Source organism: Equus caballus, chromosome 29 (genome assembly GCF_041296265.1).
Source record: "Equus caballus isolate H_3958 breed thoroughbred chromosome 29, TB-T2T, whole genome shotgun sequence".
NCBI lineage: Eukaryota > Metazoa > Chordata > Mammalia > Perissodactyla > Equidae > Equus > Equus caballus.
Window position 1 is genome coordinate 26,224,674 of NC_091712.1, and position 25,858 is coordinate 26,250,531.

The window sequence follows — 25,858 nt, forward strand, 5'->3', positions numbered from 1 at the left end:
AGCCTAGGGCAGCGGCAGTGGGTATGGAGACAGATTCGTGAGCTCTTTTGGAGATAAAGTCAACGGGATTGGGTAACTGGACAAGGTTTGTTAGGGAGAGAGGAAGGAGTCTGGGTTGATTTTTAGGGTTCTGGCTGGGATGAGGGGTCTATTACTCATCGAGTTACTCTCAGAGGAGGAGAGGAAGGTTCAGAGAGAAATATGTTGACTTTGTGAACTACCTATAACATTTGTAGCTACATGTGAAAAGCTAAATGGAGCAGTGAGGCATTTATCCGAAGACCTCAAGTAAAATAATTCCTTTTATTAGGACTGGGGGAAAGAGGATGAAGGCATTTGGTGCTTTTCACCACTTTGCTTTAGGATCTTTCCTTGGAGACAACAATGATGAAGAATCATAGCCATCTTGACTTCCAACTGCTTCTTTTAGACGTGCTGGAACTCACTGTGGTCCTAAAGAGAACAGAATTCACCCATTGAAGGGGATTAGTTTCCTATTTCTGCTGTAACAACACACACTTCTTGGCTAAAAACGACACAAATTTATCACCTTACAGTTCAGAAGGTCAGAAGTCCTAAAATCAAGATATTGGCAGGGCTGTGTTCCTTCTGGAGGTTCTAGGAAAGAATCTTCTTCCTTGCCTTTTCCAGCTTCTCGAGGCTGCCTACATTCTTTGCCTTGTGGTCCCTTCCCCCATCTTCTAGGCCAGCAGTGTAGCATGTTCAAATCTCTGTCTGACCTCTGCTTCCGTGGTCACACCTTTTCTGATTCTGACCCTCCTGCCTCCCTCTTATAAAGGTTTTTGTGATTACGTTGGCCCACTGGGGTAATCTAGGATAATCTCTCCATCTTAAGAGCCTTATCTCAATCACATCTGCAAAATCCCTTTTGCCACGTAAGGTGATAGATTCACAGGTTCTGGGTTATTAGGATGTGGACATCATCTTTGGGGGGCCACTGTTCTGCCTACCACCGATGTTCTGTCTTGTCCTTCATCTTGGTGGGGGGGGGGGGTGCTCAGTCCTGTAAGGACCAAAACAAGGTGCTGCTGCTCCTTCTGCCTTTCTTTTCCCTCTTTCCAAATCCTGAAAGGTTTTGGGTCAAATTTACAATTAGGAGTTGATATTTACAAATATATTGGTGAATTGCAAATTTGCTGGGGTTTATTTTGGTGAGATGTGTCCTCTATAAAGAAATATTTCTGTCAAGAAATCATTTCACAATATATGTAAGTCAAGTCATTATGCTGTACACCTTACACTGATACAGTGCTGTATGTCAATTATATCTCAATAAAACTGTGAAAAAAAAGAAAAAAAATTCATCATTATTTGAAGTTTGTTGCTATGCTACGTTGGGAGGGAACATTCAAGTGATGTAAATAAATTTTCAGTATGTATGTATGAGCATAATAATCCCTAAACCAGGGAAAAATAGGGTAATCACCCTAAACTCCTCATTTTAGGGGGCCTTGTATTCCTGAGGGAGGGGCCCCAGCTAGTTCCTACTCCTGGTGAGAGGTGTAGTGACTGCTTCTTCAAAGTAGCCTTTTCTGACTTTCTAGCTGAATTAGAAGTTTTCCTCTGTTCTTCCACAGTGTCCAGGGCAGAGCTTTATTTTAGAGCATTTACCACATTGTATTGTAATTTGTTGCTTACTTATCTGTCCCATTAGATTTTATCATAAGCAGAGATCATGCCTTATTTCCCATTGCATCCCCTTGTACCTACCATCTTGCCTACCAACAATTGTATATTGAAGGATGAATGAAAGTAGTTGTCTCTATAACAGCTTCTGAATCTTGAACTTCCCTTAATGTTTTTATTTTACATTTCTCATTGACTTCTAGTGGTACTATAATGGTAAATGAGAATTCCTCTAAAGTGCATAAAATCTTTGGAGAAATGCTTCATTAGGCTAAGGTTCATATGCAGCTATTAAATGAAACTGTGAGCTAAAATTACCATTATCTTTTGGTTTTCCCTCCAAAAGTTGTTGGCTGGGAAACTGGCCTTCATGGTGAATTTGAGCCAACTGGCAAAAATGTACACAATTTTACACACTGTCTGACAAATAGAAGGCACATGACAAAGCTTTGTAAAATGAAAGTATGGCTACTTAATTAATAATAAGAGTTACGCTTTTTTTGGCCGCTACACTTTTAATGTATGCCTTTAAGAAAAATAAAAGAAACCCCACATCCTGAATCTTGTATATAAATCTATTAGTTCCTTGTTGAAGTAGAAAGCCTTTCTTGTCAGTTTTCATCATTTGTGTATTAGTCAGCTTTTGCTGCTGTAACAAACAAACCCCCCATATTTCAGTGGCTTACAGCAATTATTTCTCACTCCCATTATGTGAAGGTTGTGGGCTGGCTGTGGCTCTGCTGGGTGTGGCAGGGCTTATTGAATTCAGTTGGCCTCTACTGGCTAGACAGGTCTTCTCGTTCTTGGACAAAAGTCAAAGCAGCAGCTACTCCCTGGGACACACTCTTCTCATGGCTGTGTGCCCGAGCTCAAGCGGGTGGGAGAACAGAAGCATACTATGCAAGTGCCTTAAAGCTTCTGCTCCCATATGACATATGCCATGTCCACTGGCATTCCAATGGCCAAAGGAAGTCACACTATCATGCTGAGAGTCACTGCAGTGGGGAAATACACTGCCTAGAGGAAGTGTTGCCACGGTGGAAGAGAACAAAAAATCTTGAACTAATAACACAATCTACCACAATCTTCGTCCCATGTTTGGCCAAGCCACTATTTGGCCTTTTGCGATATTAATTGCTCTTGAGAGCACTTCATTTGGAGTTCAATTTAGGTAGCTTAAATAATAAAAGTGATAAGGTCTTTAATAGATTCTATATAAAAAGGCTCCAGAGAAAAAAGTAAACAGATTTGAAAATTTTAGCTAAAGAAAAAATTTAATTTTATAAGTATATAAATGTTTTCATGAGGGTCATGCTCAGGTTTTCCTTATATCTGTGGATGTCCAAGCCAGCAGAAAGGATTTAATTAAAGCAGAGACATTGGGGTATAGTTACCATAAGGAGCAATTTCTTGACCAGTCAAGTGAAAAAGACATGAAAGGGGCAAAAGGTCTCCCTGGTGGATAATTAAATCATTCATCTGCCTGAAGGAGGAAGGCCGGAGCAGATGACGGGTTTCTGCCAATTCTCTGTTGATAGTACTTTGAATTTTGAAATAAAGAAGTCCTTTTAACACAGATGGTATTAAAATTCTTCTTACATCAGTAAAATGGCACTAAACAACTTAGAAACTGGCTTAATGCAGAAAATGAAAATAGTAAGAGAAACAGAGACGAGAGGAAAATATAACTCTGCGTGTTCCTTGTTGATTTTTGAGAGAATAAGACATCTTAGTTAATTCCAATTTTAATACATTCGTTTTATTCATCCTTTTTTTTTTCCAACAAACATCTAATTAATACCTACCACATGATTGGTGCTGGTTGACTAAGAAATCATACAATTCATAGTTCGGAGATCTGATAAATCAGCTATAAATGTCACATATCACCATCATTCTTCCTCAAAATTAAAAAAAGAGAAGAGGATTATTAAATATATTTTATGAACTACAGTTATGAAAATCCAAATACTAAAAGTTATCACCTTTCAGGTGATCATATAAATATTCTTTTCTCATTTTTTAAAAAAAATAAATATCCAATGTAGGTCTCCTCCCAACCCCCACCTTTCCTAAGGTCTAATTGACAAATAAAATTGTAAGATATTTAAAGTGTGTGCAACATGATGGTTTGGTACACATACAGATTGTGAAAGGATTTCACCCCCTCAGGTTAACGTCTGTCATATTTACTTTTTTTTTTTGGTGAGAACATTTAAGTTCTACTCTCTTAGCAAATTTCAATTATACAATACAGTGTTGTCAACTACGGTCACCATGTTATACATTACAACCTCAGAGCTTCTTTAATCTTATAGCTGAAAGTTTGTCCTGTTTTACCCACCTCTTCCCATTTCCCCCACCCCCAGCCCCCAGCAACCCCTTTTTGCCTCTCTGTTTTCATAAGCTCAACTTTTTATTTTTTTTTAAGATTCCACATATAAGTCATTCCATGCAGTATTTGTCTTCCTCTCTCCGGCTTATTTCACTTAGCAATAAATCCTCCAAATTCATCCACCGTTTCAGGCATTTCAAATCAGCTCTGGGGTGTTTTTAAATGACAACTGACTCTCTCTGACAGCAAATTACTGTTTTATTCACTTTTGAGGTGGACCTGTGAGCAGGGCAATGAGTGGTTCAAAACCTGTTGGGCTGGTGAATCCCTTTTAAGAAATCATCTCTTTTGAAAAGTCGAACAGCACAGCATCATTAGGAATGATATTTCGTCAGAGTAGCTTGCCTAAGAGGCTCAGAAATCAACAGTTTTCTTTTTTCACGAAAGGCGGCAGCTATGATTTTTTTAAAAAGAAATATCTGTCATAGTACTTGCTTTGTGGCATTACGGGGTCTGTATCTGTGTGTTAGCAACGGGATGTGTTTGTTTATTTGTTAGAACCAACGTATGGTAATCCTAGCTGACACTTAGGTAGGTAGGGCTCCCCGGAGCCAGGCAGACCTGCTGACTCACTTAACCCTCACACTAGGAGGGCAGGAGTGGTTTGTAGTGCTGTGTTATCCCCATTTTGTAGACTACAAAATTGAGGCAGAGAGAAGCTAAGTAGTTGTACAAAGTCACATGACTAGCAAACGGCAGGGCTGAGCTTTGAACTCACGCAGCGTGGCTCCATTTTGCTGCCTTTTACAAAGCGAGTCCAGTAACCTGAGATCTTATTAAAACTGAAAACCGATCCCTATTCCGTTTGGTTCTATCCTACCGTCAGCCTTCAGCTTGATTTTCTGGCCTTTCTGGCTAGGATCATGACTTTTTAATTGCTTCCCTTAAGGCAGGTGAAGAACTTTTCGTAGATCTTGTGGCGTTTGCAAATGCCATATATTGCAGTGTACACACACAGCAAAATGAACCATGACCACTGATTAATCCACAAAGGCTTGATTGGGGCCTAAAATGACCAGTCGTTCTGCAGGAATAGATACAAAAAGTCTAGGGGTTGGGAGCCAGTGAGAACGAGTCTCTTCCGCACCCAGGGTCCAAGGACTTCACGCAGGCACGCGGGGGACGCTTTTTCCTAGAGGAGGCCCGTGGGAGTGGGCCCGGCGCCGCGGGGATGTGAGTCTCCGGGTGCCCCTCGGGTCTCCAGCTCCTGGACCCCAGCGCGTCATTGAGCGCGGCCGGGACAACCTCCGCCCCGGTACTGGGCTCTGCGTGGGGCGTGGATGCGCCGCTGCCCGCGGTCCTGGGCTGAAGGAGGAGGGCGTGCGCACCCCCGCCCCGCGCTCTCCGCACCCTTTGGGTACTGGGAGCATCAGCGGGGGCGGGAGGTGGTGCACCCGGCTGGAGCAGGAGAGGGAGGAGAAAGGGCAGGGAGTGCGCGGGTTTGAACCCTCCCCGTCCCCCCCTTCTCCGCCCCCCCCATCAATTTCCTCCCCCTCCGCCGCCCACCTGGCCGCCCCCGGCTGCGGCTGCAGCACCAGGCTCGCTCCCGGGCCTGCCAGTCGCAGCCGGCGGCTGTCTGCGGAGCTTTCCGGGCCTCTGCCCTCCCCCTTCCCCCGCCTCGCCCTCCCTCCCCGGGTGCCCGACGTGCTCGTTCCCTGCCACTCTGGTCCGGGCGCGCCGGTGGGTTTGGCCTGCGCGGCGGCGGCAGCGGCGGCGAGGCGGGGGAGCGAGGGAGCGGGAGGGGCGGGAGCGAATGCCTGCGTGAGTCACCGGTACCTGGAGTGCGAGCGACGCAGAGCGAGCGGCGCGGAGCCCGAGCCGGAGCCGAGCCCGAGAGCGCGGCCGCCCCCGGGCGCCAGGCCCCGCCGCGCCCCCGCCCGCGCCCCCGCCGCCCTGCCTGCGCCCCCGCGGCCGGCTCGCCTGCGGCCCGGCGCCGACTCCCGACCCCGGCGCCCGGCCGCCCGCAGCCCTCCCGCCTGCCCGGAGGCGGTGCAGGGCTCGCCGGGGGATGTCACAGCGGCTCCTCGGAGCCCCCAGCCGTCGCCGCCGCCGCACAGCCGTCGCCCCCGGGAGCCGCGACAATGAACCCCCAGTGCGCCCGCTGCGGAAAAGTCGTGTATCCCACGGAGAAAGTCAACTGTCTGGATAAGGTGAGCGAGGGGGCGCCGGGCCAGCCCGGACCTGCCGGGCGGCGGGCTGCACCTGCTTCGAGAAGTTTTGGCATCTGGGATGGAAAGAGATGAGTGGGATTGTGTGCGTCTTGGCACCGGGCGAAGGCACGCGAAGGAAAACGCCCGCAGGAGTGTCAGGACGCTCGGCGACGGGGATGTTGGAACTGGGAAAGGCTTTTGTCGGGGTGCGGACGGAGAGGGTGCGGGGCTGCGCCGGCATCGGCAGAGCTGCTGCGGAGGGCGCACGGCGGAGAGGGGCCCGGGGCCCGAGAGCCCTGGCTGGGCCCCCAGGGGCAATTCGGCGAGTCGCGCCCCCCTACCACCTTCACTCCTGCCCCTCACTGCATCGCACCCCCCACCCCAGGGATCTCCGCGCATCCCCACCTCACCCCCGCCCCAGCGCCTCCCATGACGGCGGCAAGGTGGAGAGGCAAATAGTAATTAACATGTCATGGGGCGGCCGCTGCCGCATTGCTAGGAATAATCCTCGCCCGAGAGCCGAGAGCCGGGCGCAGCGCGGCGAGCGGGGCCCCGGGGGGCGAATCCACTCGGTCGGGGGAAGTCCAGAGGAAGTGGCTCTGTCCCGGCCCCTGCATCCCTGCTCCCTGCCCTTCCCGGGCGTGGACGGAGTTGAACAGCTTGGGAGAGAGACCCGGCGCTGTCCTGAGTGACTGACAATTGAGACTAGCTGGAGGCAGTCCCTGTGAAATTTGCGTGTGGTGATACAAATGCCTCCTGAGAACACATCGTCATCCTAACAGCCATCCCGGACAGAGTCCACCTTTCCCGCAATTTAGTGGAACCTGGACAGGGGTGGGGGGGGGGGGGCAGGGTACTTACATAGTCGGCCTCCTGCGACCTCGGGTTGCCTGACTTCCGGTGGACACATTTATCAAGATCCTGCAAACACAATGTTTAGGCACTTTGAACTGAATTCGTTTTCCTTTTGAAGCCACTTCACAGGCTCCGTTTCTCCATTAACCAAGCTCAGAATTCCATTCTGGCTGCTCCTGGAAGTGCGATATGGACAGAGCCTTGACACTTCTTCCATCTGAGTCTCTAGGTTGTAGTGGGTAGTCATTTAAAACTCAATTTTCATAGCTGCCTGCTTTGTTTACTTAACTGACAGTTAACAAACACATCCATGGTTACCTACAATCATTTTGTTGTAGGATTTTCAAATACTGTGATGCACTAAAAATGTCTCCTTTCTGGACCCATCTTAGTACAACTGACATTGTACTCAAATTTTAAATATTTGTTTTCTGCAGTATTGGCATAAAGGATGTTTCCATTGTGAAGTCTGCAAGATGGCTCTCAACATGAAGAACTACAAAGGCTATGAAAAGAAGCCCTATTGTAATGCGTAAGTATTGTCAACATGGTGTGCCAGGTGTGGCATGGCCTCAGAGCAGGAGAGTGGATCTGCCCGTTCTGAAGAACTGACTCATTGTGGCACCCGGGTGTGGCAGTGGCCAGTTACTTGTTTATGCCACATACTCTTGGGCCACGTACTTTGTTGAAGGTCGTTGCATTTATGTCTTTCTAACGTGTAGGGTAATTTTGTGTGTCTTCAACCAGAAGGTTGGTTTTTGAGGTTCACAGGATTTCAGAGTTAGGGACGTGTGTCAGACGCTGTGGAACTTACACACTGAAAACGTGTGGGCCCTGAAGTGCATGTCAGATAGATTTCCATTTTAATCCTGTGTCAGTTTCCATCTTAATCATATGATGTTGCCGTACTGCAATTTTATGTCTGAATCTAGTTGCTAGGGAAAGGAGTCTTGCTTGCTTGGTCTTAGCTGAGACCACTCCAGAGATCCTGGAGCTTAAACAGGAAACCAAAGAATTGAGACGTGGGTATTTCCAGCTGGTTAGTAGTCAGTCTGTTGGTGGGGATTAAAGAAGGTAAGCTGTCTTTGGCAGGCTCCTCTGTCGGCATGCTTCAAGCCTATAATAATAGCAATTAGCCAGCATTTATGCAGTGCTCACCATGTGCCAGGCCCTGTTCTAAGCACTTTATGTGTACTAACTCATTTAATCATTATAGATCCTACGACTGAGGGGGCGTACTGTTATTACCTCCATTTGACAGATGAAGAAATTGAGGCGTTGAGAGGATGAGCTTCAGGAAAGGTCTCACATCACTCCTAGAGGCTGCAAGTAGTTAAACATCGGCCAGTGCTTCCAAATGGTTACCTGGCTGCCCAGGGCGTGTGTTTCTCTGTGAGCATCCTCCCACCCAGACTGTTTTCATCTGTGGGCCCTGATTCCTGAGCCTTCTTCCCAATTCCCCTGTGGGGCCTGTCTGGCCTGGACGCGGCAGAGGACCTTTTGGCTGGAGTATTACCAGAGATCCATCCTCTGCAGAGTTTTTGAAGCAGGTTCATTCAGGCGTCCTGGAGATAGCGGGCCCATAGTTAATTAATGCTTCACTCATGGGAGTGTGTTTTCATAGACAGTAAATTTTGGTAAACAAGCGTAATGTGCTCACATCTCTTTGGGGAAGAACATTTTTTTTTTCCAAATTTTTTTGTGTTTCCTTCCAGTCCTAGCTTAGTGCTTATAGATAGACCAGAAACTTTTGAAGGAATCCGGAAATGGGGGCATTGAACAGCATTCAGGACTTTGTTGAGTAAGTGAAGTCCACAGATATTCCCCAAACTCATTGAGGTTTTCAACCCTTCGGTGGCATGTCTCTTCTTGGGACAACATGAAGCAAGAATGAGATTTTGGTGTCATGGTCTCCTGCTTCTCTTAAAGAGAGGTCTGAATGACTGGTGAAGGATCAAAGGCAGGCGGCCGGAACTAGAAGGGAAAGGGCCCTCATACCCCATAAACGGGGTAATTGTTCTTTGGTTGAAGGAAAGTGAACCGTTCTTCCTGTAACTGTTCCAGCCTGGGGCCTGGTTCGATCAGGCTTTATGAGCCACACCAGGATGCCTTATAGCTCCACAGCCGGGAGTTTAACCCGGGGATAACAGTACCTTTGGGTGCCCTGGTAGGGCTGGAGGAGTTGGGAACGGAAGGGGAAAGACAGGAGAGAAAGAACGGGGGAAAACAACAAATATGTATATATTATGATATAATATAGTATCGCATATGTCAATATATAAATATATAATTTTGTATTATATATACACATATATATACACATATGTACGCACACATATACGCATACACACGTAGATAGATAAAGAATTGAATGAGGGAGAAAAAGAAATGATAAAAATAAAAGGACAGAAAACAACAGGTGCGCCTGAAGTGGAGTCTTTCATTGCATTAGGCCACTTGCAATTCAGTGCGCAATTCAATGCTTACTGCTTAGTTTCAGTTTGGTCCAATTAAAAAAGAATATCAGATTCTGCAGCGAGTCATGGATGGCTGGTTTACACTCTGACTTAGTAGTGAACCCGTGCCCAGAACCGTTGAGATTTGGACCCCCAAAACAAAAAGCCTCTCTTTGTAGGTAGGAAACATCCCGCTGTGTTGTTTCATGGGTCTGAGTCTTATTTTTAATACTTTAGGTATCTCTCCATCGAGTGCTTACAGATTTTTCTCTCTAAAATTTCTTATACAATGGCAGTACTTAGTTACTAGGTTTAATTTGAATACTTGGGGTAGCATCTCAGATTTTTTTGCTTAAAATTGAATCTGGTAGTCTGTTAAGCAAAGACAGAAATCCATCTTTAGTGGGTGAATGAGCAGAGTTGATGGTTTAAGTTTGTTTAATTTATCTTTAAGTTCGTGTCATACCTTGATATACTGCTTGCAGAGAACAGAGCTTGGTGAAGTCGCAGGATTTGTCTGCCGTGAAGGTTCCAGGCTGGAAGGCCCCTGTGGTTCTCAACCCTTATTTTTCCAGGGGCACAGGTTGCCTTGTAAACTCGCTGGTCAGCGCAGATTACCCTCTGGGGATCTCAACACCCTTGCCCTAATTCAGGGGGTGTGTGTCAATCAGCTGTTCCCTGTGGTCTTGGCCAGAAGGGCTGCCATAATTTGTCTGGGTCAGCGGTGGAAAATTGATTCTCTGAAGCATACTGCTCCTGGAAAATGAAATATTCAATCTCCATGTGAAGCAATATTTTCTCTGTACCAGTTTGGTTCAGGCAGCGGTATACATACATGTTTAAATGAAAATGACTGTTCTTCCCCCTTGCAACTTTTTATTGTGAAAAATTTCATACACACAAAATGATTGAAAGAATAATATGGTGAACATCTGTCTACCCGCCAGTGAGAGTCAACTGTTATTAACTTTTTGCATTCTTTGCGTCATATTTTTGTCTATATGTACAATTACTTCTATTATTGTTGGGTCATTTGTCATGCAGTCAAGTTTCATGCATCAAGTTAGTTTTATACATCAAGATATTTCATCCCTAAAAAGTATGTCATGCTTGCACTGAGAATATTCATGGAGCCATTATGACAGCTAAGAAAATTAACAAAAATTTCCTAGTAATGTGAAATATCCTGTCTATGTTCACATTTCCCCCATTGACCTAACAATGTCTTTTCTAGCTGTTTTTTTAAAAAATTATTTATTCATTTATTTTTTTGAGGAACATTGGCCCTGAGCTAACATCAGTGCCCATCTTCCTCTGTTTTATATGTGGGACGCCTGCCACATCATGGCTTGACAAGCAGTGCATAGGTCTGTGCCCGGGATCCAAACCAGTGAACTCGGCCGCTGAAGCAGAATATGTGAACCTTACCATTACACCACCAGGCAGGCCCCTGACTGTTTTTTTTTTTAAACCAGGATCCAATCAGGGTTCATACTTTACGTTTAGTTGTTATGGAAATGACAACTTTTCTTGATTAGTGGAAATTCAGTATCAGTTCTTTAACTTATGCTCTCTTTTCTCTTGATTTATATAAACTCTTGGGTTTTCAGGAAGAGGAATTAAGTAGAATTTCTTGTGAAAATAACATACGTAATTAACTTAACAACCTTTAAAATAAATATTAAGAATATGCTTAAAAAACTTGAAAGCATGAATATAGACATTTAGGATTCTTTTAAGAAAACCACAAACGCTTTTTATTTTAATCGATACCTGAGGGCATTTTTTTAATGGAATGAAGTAGTGAGTATTTCTTCAGTTCAAATATGCTGCTTGTTTATATTCTCATGTGTTTCGAGAAGAAACAAGTTTTCCGTTTGATTTCATGCAAAGGAGAACATGTATAAAATATGATTTACATAATATTTAAATTTTGATCTTTTGATAGAATGATCAGAGTATGATACATACTAGCTGTAAGATTGGGCATGATATGCATTTAGTTCCTAATGCAGCAGTGCACACTATTAAAATATTTAAAAACTACCTGGTCTACTTGAGTACGTGCCATGTTTTCATAAGCTTTTATGTTTCGTAAGCAGGCAGTGGATTCTTCAGCACATTCAGGATTTTTTTCATCACGGAACTTGCAAAGGAAAGAGGGCTAGGCAATATTTTTATTGCTAAGAGGTGCTGAGAAAAATAACACTCGATGATTAGACAAAAACACAGCTCATGCTTGTATGTGGATTTATATGTGAAGTTAAACTACAAACGTCTCGCTACCCAGCAAGCCACACAAAGAATATGACCCCCAAGGCCATTTGTCAAATAAATAATTTATTGTGTGTAAAAGTCAGCATTGTATTTATTATGTGTTTGTGAAACATATACCAGTTCTTAAAATATTCTGAGAAATATTATCACTTAGAAATAGCAATGCCAATGACTGGCCACTTAATGTACTGTCACCAAACATCAAGTTATTTTAGGTCAGAGGACGGACCAGTTAACGATGCATTGGTTTTAGCAGGACCTTGCCAATAATTTTCCCAAATCATCACTTTTGCAGAAATTTTTTGAGGGCTGAAAATTTGTCCTGACCTGCCCGCGTTTAATATACCCTGTATCTGTGTCAAATATATCTTCAATTATGGGGCCAAAAGAACACAAATATCTGTGCTAAATCTGTTTAGTTATCCTTCCAAATGAGATTCCCTCTCACCAAATAGTTTCACCTAACATGATTTTGGAAGACTAAAAATAAAACAGCAGGAGATGGGCATCGTGTTTACTTTTGCTCTGCCTGTGTTAGCCTTCTGTCTTGCGAATATTTATTGACTGTCTACAGCCTGGAAGATGCTGAGCGAGGCGCTGCTCATTATGAGCCTCCCAGAACGGTCAGGGCAGTTCAGCCAGCCTGTCTTGAGGGTGATTCTCTAGGCCAGCCCTCCACGAGCTCTCATGTACCATTTCTCTGTTGGCCACTCGTCCTTGGAGCCTTTCCTAAGGGGTACTCAGAGGACATGGAAGGAAATTATATTTAAATCTGAGAATTTTTCCCTCATCTCTGTTTAGGCCTCCCAAACCTGGTTCTGTGACACTCCAAAGACTCCAGTTGTCTCAAGGGGACTTATGACATTCTTGCTATTTAGTTAGCTTTAATTACGTAAGTTTTCAGGAAAGGCGTGATGGTGTAATTGGGGATTTGAAGCAGGACAGAGCTGGATTTGAATGCTGGCTCCATCCTGTCGGCTTGATCACCGAGCCTCAGTTTTTTCATCTGTAAAATGGGAGTGGGGATGCTGAACCCACAGGGCCCTGTGAGGATTCAGGAGACAGCGCGGGTCAAGGCTCTCGCCCAGTGTCTGGCCCGGAGCAGACCTTTAGTAAACACTGGTGCTCTTATTTCCTCAGTGGTCCTTTTTTGAGGAGTGAGGGAGGAAAAAGAGGGTAACAGGGAGAAGAAGGGTGTTAAGGAAATGGTAGTCACACCTGTTAGAAGGTTTATACCGATGTTTTTCACACTGTGGGTTGCCCCCCTTTAGATGGTTGTAACCAGAACTGAAAGAAAAAGAGAGAAGAGAGAAAATGCTAGAGTTCATTTGAGCAGTGAAAAAGAGTATTGTTTTGGCCAACACTTTTTTCAGTCGTATGTGTAAAGTGTGTACTGGATCATGATGTAAAAAATACTTTTACTGGAAGTCGTGGTCAAAAAAGTTTGAGAAACACTGGTTTAGTTCCATATTCTTAACACCCCACATATCAGAGAGCGTTACAAGTTGCTGGTAAGTACAGCGCCGTGTTCGGTAAGGTCATGAATTCTGACAGCCATTGCTCTCACCCTCTGCTGTCCATGCCAGCCACACCCTGCCCCACACCCAGTCATCCTTCAGGACTCAGCCATCGGAGCGCTCACCATCCTACGAAGGAACCGTGTGCTTACCTGTCTGTACCCTCTTGTGGCTTGGGGTGGCTGTGAGGGCATCTGTCTTGCTCACGCCCGTATCCTCAGGACCTGGCAGTTAACGCTCAATTCAGGGAGTGTGAAGGTTACGCTGCGTCTCCGAGTGCAGTCCCTGCCTTCTCCCCCGGTCTAGGATGCAGCCCAGACTAGTTTCTTCTGGGGAGGCAGACAGAGGTTGGGCCATCTAGAGGAGTTGACTTGAAAGAAAGCTTTGAGGAGCCTGGAAGGTGGTCTGGTGGCCAGGTTTCACAAAGGCTGAATCCCAAGGGGGTAAAGTCTCCCCACTGAAGGGATAGGCTTGCCTTTGTCAATCCATAATGAACACGGTGGAATTTCCTTTCACTGCTTCCAGGCTTGGTTTCGAAATATGATCGGTTTCTAAAAGATTCCTTATTGATGTTCATTTATTTTCTTCTGGGTTTAATTATAATCTATAAAATGGGATGATAATTTCTACCCAACAGGAACTTTATGGAAATTAAATGGAGGAAATATTTGTAAGCCTTAGTACATCAAACTACACCTATTAGGTACCCAAATGTTAGTCCCTTCCCTTATTTATAATAAATTGAGAGTTATTGTCATATTTCCCCCTCAGAGAGAGGAGAAAATGTCCCATTGTTAAAAGTAATGCTTAGTTTCTATGGAAAGAGGTTGTGGTATGTAGGAGTTTAGTTAGCGTCAGTTATAATGTGCCTTGCCTGACTTTTTAGTTACATGCTAAGTAGAAAAAATTAGACCCTTTGCTCCTTGACATAGACCTGATATGGGAGGATGACAGGTTTTTTTTGAAGTTAAAATTGGCTGATTGAAAGTGACGGAAGGAGACACTTTATTTGAACCAAATAAAAAGGTTCCAGTGTGTATGCAAAATGATCTGATTCTCAGTCACCTTATCGAACCATTGATGATGTCTAATGAATTTTAGTGTCTTTTGGAATCATTGTAGGAGACCCTATTTACAAATCACGTACTGAGTTCTGTCAGTTTGGAAAATGTTTCCGAAAGGTGCCTTCGATGTGTGAGTTTCCGTCTCTTTATGATGATGTATTTATTATGGAATGATGTCAGATTAGAAAAGATTTGGAGATGAAGCACCGCAAATATCTCCTAAATCATGGTGAAATGCAAGGTTAATGCAAGACGCAGATGTGTGTGCTTAAAGGGATATTGATTATGTGTCAAGGGCCTGGGTAAGACTGCATTTCGGTAGTCTTCTTTAAACGTTTTCAGATGAGTGCTTTACAAAGGCTGGGGGTTTCCTGGGAATGTCAGGAATGAGAGAGAAGCAGACATACCTACGCACGACACCCTTGTCCCCCGGAACTTAAGGCCCCCTCGAAGCTCCATCGCCAGAGGAGTGGGAAGTCGAGTTTCTTTTCTTTTCCTTTCTGTTTCTGTTCTCCTATGCTTAGCGATACTAGGAAGACCCAGGCTGCTAAAAGCATGAAAAGCGGGATCTAGAGTAACATTTACGAGCTGAAGTACCCAGAGCATTTCAAGCACTCAGTAAAAAGATTATTATTGATTCTGACGTTCTGCTAATGAATAAAACAGTTCTGCAGCCTCTCTCATTGAACCTAGATTTGGGGCACAGACATAACCAGAAAACAGGAAGTGGCGAGAAGGACCACGTTTGAACGGCAAGGATTGTTTATTCCAGCACTGGAAACCAGTGTTAATTTTATTGAGAGTCAGCTGTGTGTTTTTCTTAGTGGAGTCCTTGAGGGAGTAGCTTTGTGTTCAACTCCTGTTTACTTTTCCACACTCTCTGTTGACTCATTCCCACCGACTCCTAGGAAGAGCTGGAAGAAAACTAGTTCGATGTGTGTATTTTTGAATAGCATCGGATCGATAAGTAGCCTGGTAGTCTGTTATACTTCTGCTTCAGCTCAGCAGTCTAAAAAGCCATTTAGACAAAAATCCTTGATTAGCTCCCCTGATGCTCTTTATCCATCAAAGGCAGGTGCAGGTCAACCACAGAGAGCGTGGAGAAAGGGGATGGCCGTGCTCAGCCGAGGGCCAGAGATCTGGGAGGTGGAGTTAGACGGTTGCCTGCCAGTATTGAATTTGGTCTTTAAATGTGACTTCATTACCTAACTGAGCAGGAGTGTGAACTCCACCAAGTTCAGACAATGCACAGAAGCATCAAGAACAGTGCAGTAAATGCACACGTCAGTACAGGAAGACATATCGGCTAAACAAATGTATTTTTGACTGTCTCTTTGGATGTCTATACCATCCTCTCCTGGCTACTCTTCCCACCATCCACCCAGGCTCTGGAGCCCATGCGTCTGTGTCACCTTCCACGCCTCCCTCCCCTTTATCCCCACCCCCACATCTTCATTCCTCTGTCCTTGTCCTTGTTCAGGCTCTCTTATCATAGTTGGCCAGTGATCTGACCATTGTCCCCTAAATGGTCCCTTTGTTCTAGTTATTCTCCTTTTGAATGCTTTTCCTGCTACCAGAGTTATCTTTTGAAACCATGGTTCCGGTCATAGTACTCCCTTGTACCAACACCTCTAATGGCTCCCCATTGCCTATAGAAAAAAAAAAATTGGGTTTTAATAGACACCTAGGGCCCTTCACAATCTGCCTTCCTCTACCCCCTTCCATTTGCTTTCCTCCTCTCCAGCCAAACTGGACTGCTAGCTCTGATGCCTTCATGAAGTTTCTTAACCTAACTCTCAGTATCCTCACCTGTAAAATGGGTATAATGATAGACTCTTCCTTAATCCTTAAAAGGATTCAGGATTCATTGGAATATCAAAATAAGTTTAGCACAGTTTCAGGCACGTAGTAAGGAATTAATAAGTTAGATATAATTTTCATTGTGATTAAACTTGACACAATGACTTGACCCTTTACTCATGCTCTTCTTATGCCATCCTGCCCTCCCCTCTTTTAAAGGCACTTTCATCTTTAAGGCACACACTGTGACCACCTTTGTGAAGCCATTCTGAATCTCTCTGTCAGTTACTGGACTCTGTGTACTCAATGTGGTCTTTGTTCCTCAATTATATCACTTATCAAAAAGCCCATCTTGTACTATAGTTGTGTTTGTCGACTCACTTGAGGCGGTCTCCTGTTGAGATTTGACCCTGGAAGTTCACAGCCTGGGCTAGACGTGGGTTGGGCGTAGGGGAGGTCAAGTCAGCTGCAAGAGCTTGGCTTCATAAAGGGATTATTTCTGGCATGTGTTTAGGAATTGAGGATGGGTGTTGCAATGCTGCAATGAATTCTGACCCTAACCATCCGGAATTAGTGGCAACTCCACAAGTTAAGAGTATAGTCTCCAACAAGACAGCCCTCACCTCGGATGCCAGCTGTGAGTTCAGGAGTCCCCAGGCCAACCACACTTCTGGCTGACTGGCTACAAATTCGAGGGTTCCCACAGCCCCCTCTGATTTGCTAATTAGCTAGAATGACTCACAGAACTCAGGAGAGTGCTATACTTACGATTATTGTTTTATTATAAAGGATACAAATCAGGACGTGCCAAGTGAGAGGACACATAGGGCGAGGTGTGGGAAGATCCTGGCCATGGAGTTTCCCTGCCCTCACCCTGTGGGATCTGCATTTCTCTCTCCCCTGGCACATTGATGTGTTCACCAACCAGGAATCTCCACTGAACTTTGGAGTCCAGAGTTTTTATTAGGGTTTCATTATGTAGGTATGGTGACTCGTTGGCCATGGGAATATTCAATCTCCAGCACCCCTCCTGGAGGAGGTCTGCTCATATCACCTGACTCAAAGCCCCAACCCTCTAATCACATGATTTCTGGAGTTGCCAGCCCTCGCCTGAGCCATCTTATTAGCATAACTCAGCTATGGACTGAGGGGCTCATGAGTGACAAAGATATTTCCCATTACGTGAGAAATTCCAGCTATTCAGAGTGTGTTCAAGGAACCAGAGACAAATGCTAGTCAAATTCTGTATTATACAGCAGGTGTGCTTCTGTCCTCACCAGATGTACTGTTGCAACTGTTGACACAGGAACCTTCCTATCCCATTTTGACAAGAATGATGATCTAAAACCGGCCATATCTATTTAGTCAATCAATAGAAGTTGGGTAAGATGTATAAACAGTTCACTGGCTGCACACAGAAGGCAGGTGGGAGGACCCATTTGTGGAAGGATCCTTGATAGAACTCTCTAGATTTGGTTTTTATGCATAAGGAAGTTTTTCCTACTAGTAAATTACATTCTTGAGGGCAGGAATGGTCCCAATTACGTTTGTATACTCTAACACCTACTGTGTGCTGGGTAAATGTCCCCTTGATAGAGACATTGCCCAGCTAGCTTTGTGGGGATGCAGGAAGCCCCTTCGGCTATTTGAGCAACACAGCTCAGCCTCAGGCATCCGTAGCTGAGAGAGCTGGCTCAATGAGAAGGAATAGACTTTTCTTTCCATGAGGATCCATGTGGTGATCCCAGCTGGAGCTAGCCATGCTCAAACTGATAATACACATGAGCAATGGCTACCACTTCCTCTGTTAGGTGAAATATTGAAATTTATAGCCAGAGTATTGGTCACCGACATACAATTGAACAAAGGATGACAAGAATAATGTTGTCTACAAAGGGAGTTTGTAAAAATCACTTTGTTACCACTATGTTTTCCAGAGTCTTAGGGGTGGATCCTGTGTTTTGGACATCAGGCCATGTGCACATTGACCTGCATCTCCATGTATTTTTTTCCTGGAAAGAACTATGATTTATTTATTTCCTGAAACAAATGTAATCAGGGATTAATGTATTAATCCTGATAGATGAAAAGTTGGTGCCTTTCTTCAATGCTCTTATCTTTTCTCCCAGATTTCTAGAACTTCAAAAACAACTCAGCAAGATCTGGGCTTCTCCCCCGACCCCTGTCCCCCTTCCCCAAGGCAGCTCTCTCTCTGTTTAAAGTCTTTTCTGCTGCCACTGATGCAGTTCTCTGATTTTCTTAACATTAAGTGAAATTCTATTTAAAAATTTCTAGATGCTTAAGGCACATAGTAATTAAGGGTTATTCCTGTCAGGAATAGAAACACTATATTAAAACAGTTCTTCCTCAGAGGCTGCTAAAGAAGGAAAATCCTGTTTAGAGGGTTTGCCTCTGTGGGTTTTTTTTTTTTAAATGGTAGTTATGTAACGTCAGGTTTAATTGGCTGGCAGTCAGGAAGCTGGCTTGTCTCTGTGTCTCTTGTGTCACATGTACCTGAGGGGCTGGGTCGTCAGGAAAATACCTGTCATTTGTACACGGGGGCTACTGTCCAGGAAGTATCCCACATCATGGCAGTTTGACAGATGTTGAAAGAAAAACATATTGTTTTTCTTTATACAGAGATGGGTCTGTAACAGACACTGAATGAACACGTGTGGATTGACTTTGAAAGTACATTTGTTCTGGATGGGATTACAGCAGTTCTGTGTTTCCACAGCAAGCCTCCTAACTCTGGCGTGTTTCTCTGGTGTGTACTGGTGGGTGAGGAGAGCTTGCTATGCAGGATTTAAAAATTAATTCCCTAGCAGGAGAAAACAGGTGGTAACATAAAAGAAGTCCCTGAATGGAGGAAGGATCAAGTAATCCTCAGAAGAGACCCACAGGGGAGTGTTAATGGTCTCACCCATCTGTACCGATGCATAGACACCAAAGAAGTTCCATGAGATCCAGACGTCTTGCCAATGTGGGGTGGGGAGAGGCTGCTAACTATGTTCTGCAGATGGAGGGGCTTGCTATGCTAAACAGGAAACATGTCTAAGAGGTGGATGCATGGATAGAAAGAAACTTGAAGGTGAAAAAATGCTGGAGAACATTTGGGTGAGAATGAATTGCGGGAGAAACAGAAGTGGCGTCGCTGCGGGGCAGGGCGTGCGGCTCATCCAGATGGGACGTAGAACGGAAGCTTTCTCAGCGTCTTTGCACGTTGGCACAGAGGCAGGGTGCAGTGATAAAGGGAGGCTTTGACGAGACGGCTGCTGGAAGTTTAGAAGATCTTTTGCTTTGCTTTTGTTTACAGTTTCACTGTTTTCAGGCTGCTTCAGACTTAATGTGGAGAATACGGAAGAATGGGGTGGTGATGGAGTAGTTGCGAGGACTTTGGAACAAGTGGTCTCTGTTATCTTGAAGTTCACCAGAATGAAGTGAGGGATTGGTGGTCACACCACATCTCAGACTTTAGGAAAGCCCGTTAACAGTGTATGAGAAGCGAGAGGGGCCGGGTGTGTTCAGAGACCCCTAGGTGACGACAAGCTCTACGAGGCAGGAGCCATGTAGAATTTGATCTCCTCTGTATACCCAATCACTAGAACAGTCCATGGCTCACAGTTGGCCTTTAATAAAGATTTGCTGGATGAACGAAAGAAGGAATAAAAAGAAAGGTGGCTCAGTGAGATAAAAAACTTTGAAAAATTAAGATCTGGTTGCAAATATGTTAATTATTCCAGTGAGAAAGAAAAGAGAGAATGCCTTTTAAAACAAAGAAAAAAGAAAGCAACATAGGGCATCTCCTGAGCTTCCTGAGCTCTGATGAATACAACACACAGTTTTAAAGATGGGAAACTGAGAAGGCAACACACAGGAAGAATGGGATCAGGAATGCTACTGGCCAACATGAAAAATTGGCTTGTGAAAAATTCCAGTGACCAAGAAACGAGTTTTAAAAGCACTTATATTCCGAGAAAAAAGAGGAACTATGGCTTGGGGAAGATGCTGTGATAATGAAAGATGACAGAAAAAAATAGAGTCATTCGATTCCCACTTAGCTTTCATCCTTTCAACAAGAAGAAGCTCTTGAAAACTAGAGAAGACCCACAAACATCGTTAAGAAATTAAAGTAAAGGTTGGGAGATCCAACAGTAAGAAGACAGCAAGCCATTCATTCTTTTTTATTTTAACAAGAGAAAAACATTTTAATGTATCAAGAAATCACTCTATTAACTTTTACACAAAATATACCACTTATTTCAGAGACATTTGCTGAAAAGTCGCAAATGTTCAGATTTATGCTAATTTATGTTTACCAAATGCTTTGCACTCACTTCTATTTCCCATCTCCAAAGACTTTTGACAATGGATCAAATCAAACCACCAACTTCAGGAAGCAGTTTTGCTGAGGTAGAACCATTCCACCACACATCAATTGAAAATTTAGGAGAATTTGGTCTACAATATCTTATAGGACGCCTTCTACTGTCAAACCAGCCAAGCTGTAGCCTTAGACCTTTTCCAAAGAACTCTTTCTCCCGTTAATTGAAAACTACGTTGTCTCCCAAACCTCCTTCACTTTGCCCACAGAGCCAGGAAGAAGAGTCAGCACTCAGCAGCTTTTAGTCCTTCCACTAGAAACTTTCACTCAACTACTCTTCTTACTAGAACTTAATGTAATCCTATTCTTGTCATACCGTCTTGGTTTTCTTGTCTCATCCATGCTTGATATATTTTTAAACAATATCCCAACCATGCTCAATCTTCCTCTTCTCACACTACCCACATTCACAAAGGACTGATATGTAAACCATGGCTCAATTTTTTTTAAATTTATTTTTTTATTGTGGTCCTAATAATTTGTAGCATTGTGAAATTTCAGTTGTATATTATTATTTGTTCGACACCATGTAAGTGTGCCCCTTCACCCCTTGTGCCCACCCCCAACCCCCTTCCCCCTCGTAACCACTGTACTGTTCTCTTTGTCTATAAGTTTGTTTATGTTCCACAAATAAGTGAAATCATATGGTGTTGTCTTTCTCTTTCTCTGTCTGGCTTATTTCACTTAACATAATACCCTTAAGGTCCATCCATGTGGTTGTGAACGTCAAACCATTCTTCATGGAAATAAAAGAAGTTGGAATCTCTAGATTCAGAGGAGTGGCATCTTAGGGTCCTGAGGACACCCCGTAGCTGTGGTGCTGGAACTGAAACCCTTGGAGCCATGGGTGGTCCTTAACAATGAGAGATGATGTGGGGGAGAATTAAGAGAATGGACTCTGGCGCTCAGCTGGGTTAGTGACGGTGGTGGTGTGTCAGTTATCCATCTGCAAAATGAGGAGGCTGTGTCTCAGTTGATGATAATATTAGTCCTTACTCCCTCTTCTGGTTACTGTAAGGAATAAATTGGGTAATCTATGTAAACAGTTGACTGTCGATACCACGTAAATATTAGTTCTCCTTATTGCCTGTTCTCTTTAAGAAATTATCTGCAAAGGAGAGCTTTGAGGGTTTTGGAGATGGGAAAATATTCCAAGTGTTAGAATGGGGACAAGACAGATTGTAGAACTTACAGCCTAATACATTTGACATTAATTCCTGGCAAAATTCCCCTGTGGATAAGTACAGAGACAGTTTGTGAGGACTTCAAAATAAAAAGTCCTCATAGCTTCTGTATTAGTTTGCTAGGCCTGCCATACAAAGGATAGCAAACTGGGTGGGTTAAACAACAGAAGTGGGCTGTGCCACAGTTCTGGAGGCAGGAACTCTGAAATCGAGCTGTCTGTTGGGTTGGCTTCTTTGGGAGGCCGTGAGGGATGGATCTGTTGCAGGCTCTCTCCTTGGCTTGTAGGTGGACACCTTCTCCCTGTATGTCTTCATATCCTCTTTCCTCTGTGGCTCTGTGTCCAAATTTCCCATTTTTATAAGGACAGCCGCCATATTGGATTAGGGCCCAACCCAAGGACCTCATTTTAACTTGATTGCTTCTGTAAAGACTCTTTCCACATAAGGTCACATTCTGAGGTACTGGGGGTTAGGACGTCAAGATATCTTTTTTTGGGGGGGGACACAATTCAACCCATAACAAGTTCATTAACAAAAGTCAAAAAAAGCAAAGCAAAATTAGCCTTATTTTTTTGATGGTATAGAAGAAGGGAAATATATGCAATATATTTGAATTTTTAAAAAGGTACTCAATGCTGTTAAGTTTCATAAATGAAATTATGGTGAGCCTCTTGCCCCACCCCCTCCCCTGTGGGCACTTAGTTTAATCTGCATTTGAATTATACGTTGGTCACAGTCTCTGTTTGTTCATTTGATGTTTATATTTTCAAGACCTCATTATAATTTTCAGGGTATAATGACCTTGTTCTCATCCACCCAGAACCTTTACTTTGTGACATTATGTGCATGGTAAGCTTGTGAAACAATTATGAAATTGTTCTCTGATGGATTGTCCCTGCTCAAAGGAGAATGGTATTAAAATATTTATAGGGAAATGAATTTCAGTTTCAAATGGAAAAGGCCAGATGAAAAATGGTTTAAAATTTCATACAAAATGACACACTTCTTATCGGTTTATTTTGGGGGGGGGGGGCTCTCATGACTGTGACCTAGGTTCTAGTTCAATTGAAAGGTTCTGGTGTGGAGATTTATAATTGTAATATACGTACAATTTAGGATTTATATTTCAATTTCAGAATTTAATATTTTCTCATGAAACTTTCTTTGATGGCTTCACTTTCTTAAAACTTCTTTTATTACTTTATTAAGTAAGGAAGAATTTTATCTGTGTTTCAGGAGGTAGTTGAATAGACTTACTTTGGTAACATTGGCATTTAAATAAAAGGATCGCATCCATGGACACAGAGCAGGTGGGTCCTGTGATAAGGCTGTGTTGGTCCTGGTTTGTTTTCAGTAGTCATGCTCCCTGCTTGGCCTGTTCTCCCAGGTGAACTTTATTACCAGATAAAAATCTTATCCACCCATTGAGTTCATGTGGATTTTGAAAAAAAGCCTTTCTCCTCCACCCTCGCCCCCTGACTTTGAAAACAAATCCCAAACACACTCCTCCTTTTTCCTCCTCATAATCAGATCTTAGCTTTCAGGGCCTCCCAAGTCCTGTTGATGTTTCTATCTTGAATTAATTTTTTTGGTAACTCTTTGTACATTTATACATGGCCGCATTTTGCACGGTGCTGACAACCCCATTGACAAGATGCCAAATGGAAAGCTCTTTGGGTCTTTAAAAAAAGGACAAAGCTCCTTCTCCCCAATTACATGAATATAATTCCTCCTCCCCTAAATAAAGGAATGCCTCTAGAGATTTTTTCCCTTATAGTTTCTACTGATCTTTTTTTTTTTTTTTACCACTTGTGTGGCCAGAAATTCAGCCTTGTGGTGTGATGGACATTTTTAACTTTTCTAAAAACCTTTTGTCCCAAATAGGATTTCTGGGCCCCACCTGAGACTGTAGTGTGGTTACCCACCTGGCTTTTGAGAGACAGCAAAGGCAGGTGACCCCGGGGCTCACTGCACCTGTGTCCTCATCATGCAGCGGGAGTGTGAGAGGAAAAGATGGTGTTTACAAAGAACAGAGCACAGCCCTGTATAAATGGGAGCATTAATGACAACCTGACTGTGTTTCCCCAAGGTGCCTCTTGCCCGGTCCGTTTTCTTCCTTCTAGAACTGGCAATGCTCTCCCCATCCCGCTGTCCTGGTCTTCTTTTGAAATGTAGCCACTGTTTGAGCCTTACCAATGTAGTGATGATCTGGGTTTTGAGGGTCAGTTTTAAAGCTGAAGCGTTAAAGTTTTATAGGCACGGTACTCAAGATTTCAAAGGTACTTGCGTATATTTTTCAAATTGGAACGCGTTTTCAAATTATTTTCGATTTTCTTTAAGATGGAGATTTTGCGTGAGAGTTCAAGAAGGACATTCTTTTTTTCTGTCTGTTAGCTTTAAACTTCAATTTAAAAAAAATTCCCCGTGGTGAACATATTAGAGACTCTTAGCTGTGAAGATTTAGTTTACGATGTTGTTGAGGAAAATGCACATGCATTGTCTCTTTAGCATTTTGAATAATGTTGAGAGTTACACCTCTTTTTTTCATTCTGTTTCATATTGTGACTTTCTAATCCTGCAGGTGCTGTGGAGGCCCGTGAGTGCAGGAGACAGAGAGGAAAATTGAATGTCATAGTCCATTTACGTTGTGGCTCACTTTCTAAATTTGATTTTAGTGTTTGCTTCAAAGAATATTTATTTTCTGTGTCGTGTTAATAGAAGGCATTCTCTTTGAACTGGGGAATTGTTTCTTCATCATTAAGTCAATTTTTAGTAAACGTTTCTCAAAAACGCTGAAGGAGGTGAAACATTTCTGAAAAATACACCATGCATATGCTCCTTCTAAATTTCCTATTTTGCTTATTTTATGGGACCATATTACCTTACGCGCCATTTAACAAATATAAACGCCGTCCTGCATCTTACTTCTATGCTGTAAAGACTTACATTTTATTTCTGTATATACTTTTATTTCAAGAAGTTAATCTGTCATACATTAGCCTCTGTAACCTTGCTGTGTTTAAGAGCCCAAGCTTTGAGGCCGGACATTTCGATTTGAGCTCTGGACTCAATCGGAAAGTCACTGCCTCTCTGCCACCTCAGTTCCTTATCTGTAAAATGAGGATAATAACAGCACCTAGCACCTGGAGTAGTTGAGCGGTTTACATGACATAATGCACGTAAAGTGCCTGACCCGTTATCATCGCACATTTATGAGCTAGAAGACACATGGTGTAGGGTAAACAATTTGGGACAAGCAGGCTGGAGATCTGGGATTCTAGGCCAGAGAAAATCCACAAAGGCTAGAAACACAGATTGAGACTAAGGAGACCAAGACTTTGGTTCTAAGTACATAAAGTGGTGTTGCTTTTCTGTTGGGTTACTCTGTTATTCATATTGCCACACACAAGGAAATGGATACAGCGTTTACTTTTTCCAAAGTCACTTTTCACTTTAGCAGAATGAATAGTAAAGGATTTGTGGTTTTTGGATTCCTGGACTAGAACTTGATGCGGTGCTCTCTGTATTTTCTCCAAACAAGAAGTTCAGTTGCTGTTCTGAGGTTCATGAGTTCAGAGTGGAGTTTGTGCCAGGAACCAAGTATGTCACCTGATCTGCACTTGGCCCGGCTAGTGAAATGTTTGGATGGAATGACGTGCTTTTCTTTTTCGTTTTGGCTTTTTCTGTTCTGGATTAATGTTGGATGTTTGTCGATGGTTGATACGTCTGTCCTCACAGCCTATACATAAGGAGTGGCCCAAGGACATTGTGTGGCATTGGGAAATGGAGGTGGGTGGATGCTCATTGGGTGCCAAAGGAGTTCTCGGGACTAATGGATTTTAAATATTACGCTGGAGTCATGGGCAGAAGCTTAGTTCCTAATCAGAAGCTTGGCACTGGGAGGAGATGGATGGCCAGATAGAGAAGGAGAACGAGGATCCATCCTGGCTTGTACTGTCTTGCAATCTCAGGTTCCCTGGAAGCTGACTGGGGTGGAAGTCAAATTGCGCTTGACTCTGCCTGCATTCCTATCAGGCTCAATAGGGCTCACCTCCTCTGTCCCATTTCTTGATGGTGAGAATTCGTTCACTCCTTCATTTGTTCATTCAATGGTGGAATTCATTCATTT

The 25,858-nt window shown here is 43.6% G+C and overlaps 1 protein-coding gene and 1 long non-coding RNA gene across 3 annotated transcripts in view; one reads left to right on the forward strand and one right to left on the reverse strand.

Annotated features, from left to right (window-relative positions):
- Nucleotides 1-284: 284 nt before the first annotated feature.
- On the reverse strand, nucleotides 285-5,643 carry LOC111771241 (uncharacterized). Its single transcript, XR_011433955.1, has 3 exons — nucleotides 5,549-5,643; nucleotides 3,453-3,544; nucleotides 285-453 (listed from the first exon to the last, which is right to left on the reverse strand). It is a non-coding gene; the product is annotated as an uncharacterized lncRNA (long non-coding RNA).
- A 90-nt stretch (nucleotides 5,644-5,733) lies between these two features.
- The window catches only part of NEBL (nebulette), a 333,764-nt gene continuing 313,639 nt past the window's right edge, over nucleotides 5,734-25,858 (forward strand). Inside the window, exons 1-2 of one of the 2 annotated variants that reach the window (XM_070255120.1) lie at nucleotides 5,734-6,192; nucleotides 7,485-7,579. In XM_070255120.1, the coding sequence (XP_070111221.1) occupies nucleotides 6,124-6,192; nucleotides 7,485-7,579 (164 nt within the window). In that variant the 5' untranslated portion in view covers nucleotides 5,734-6,123. The remainder of the gene's footprint in view (nucleotides 6,193-7,484; nucleotides 7,580-25,858) is intronic. The other variant, XM_023632250.2, reaches the window with a different exon arrangement.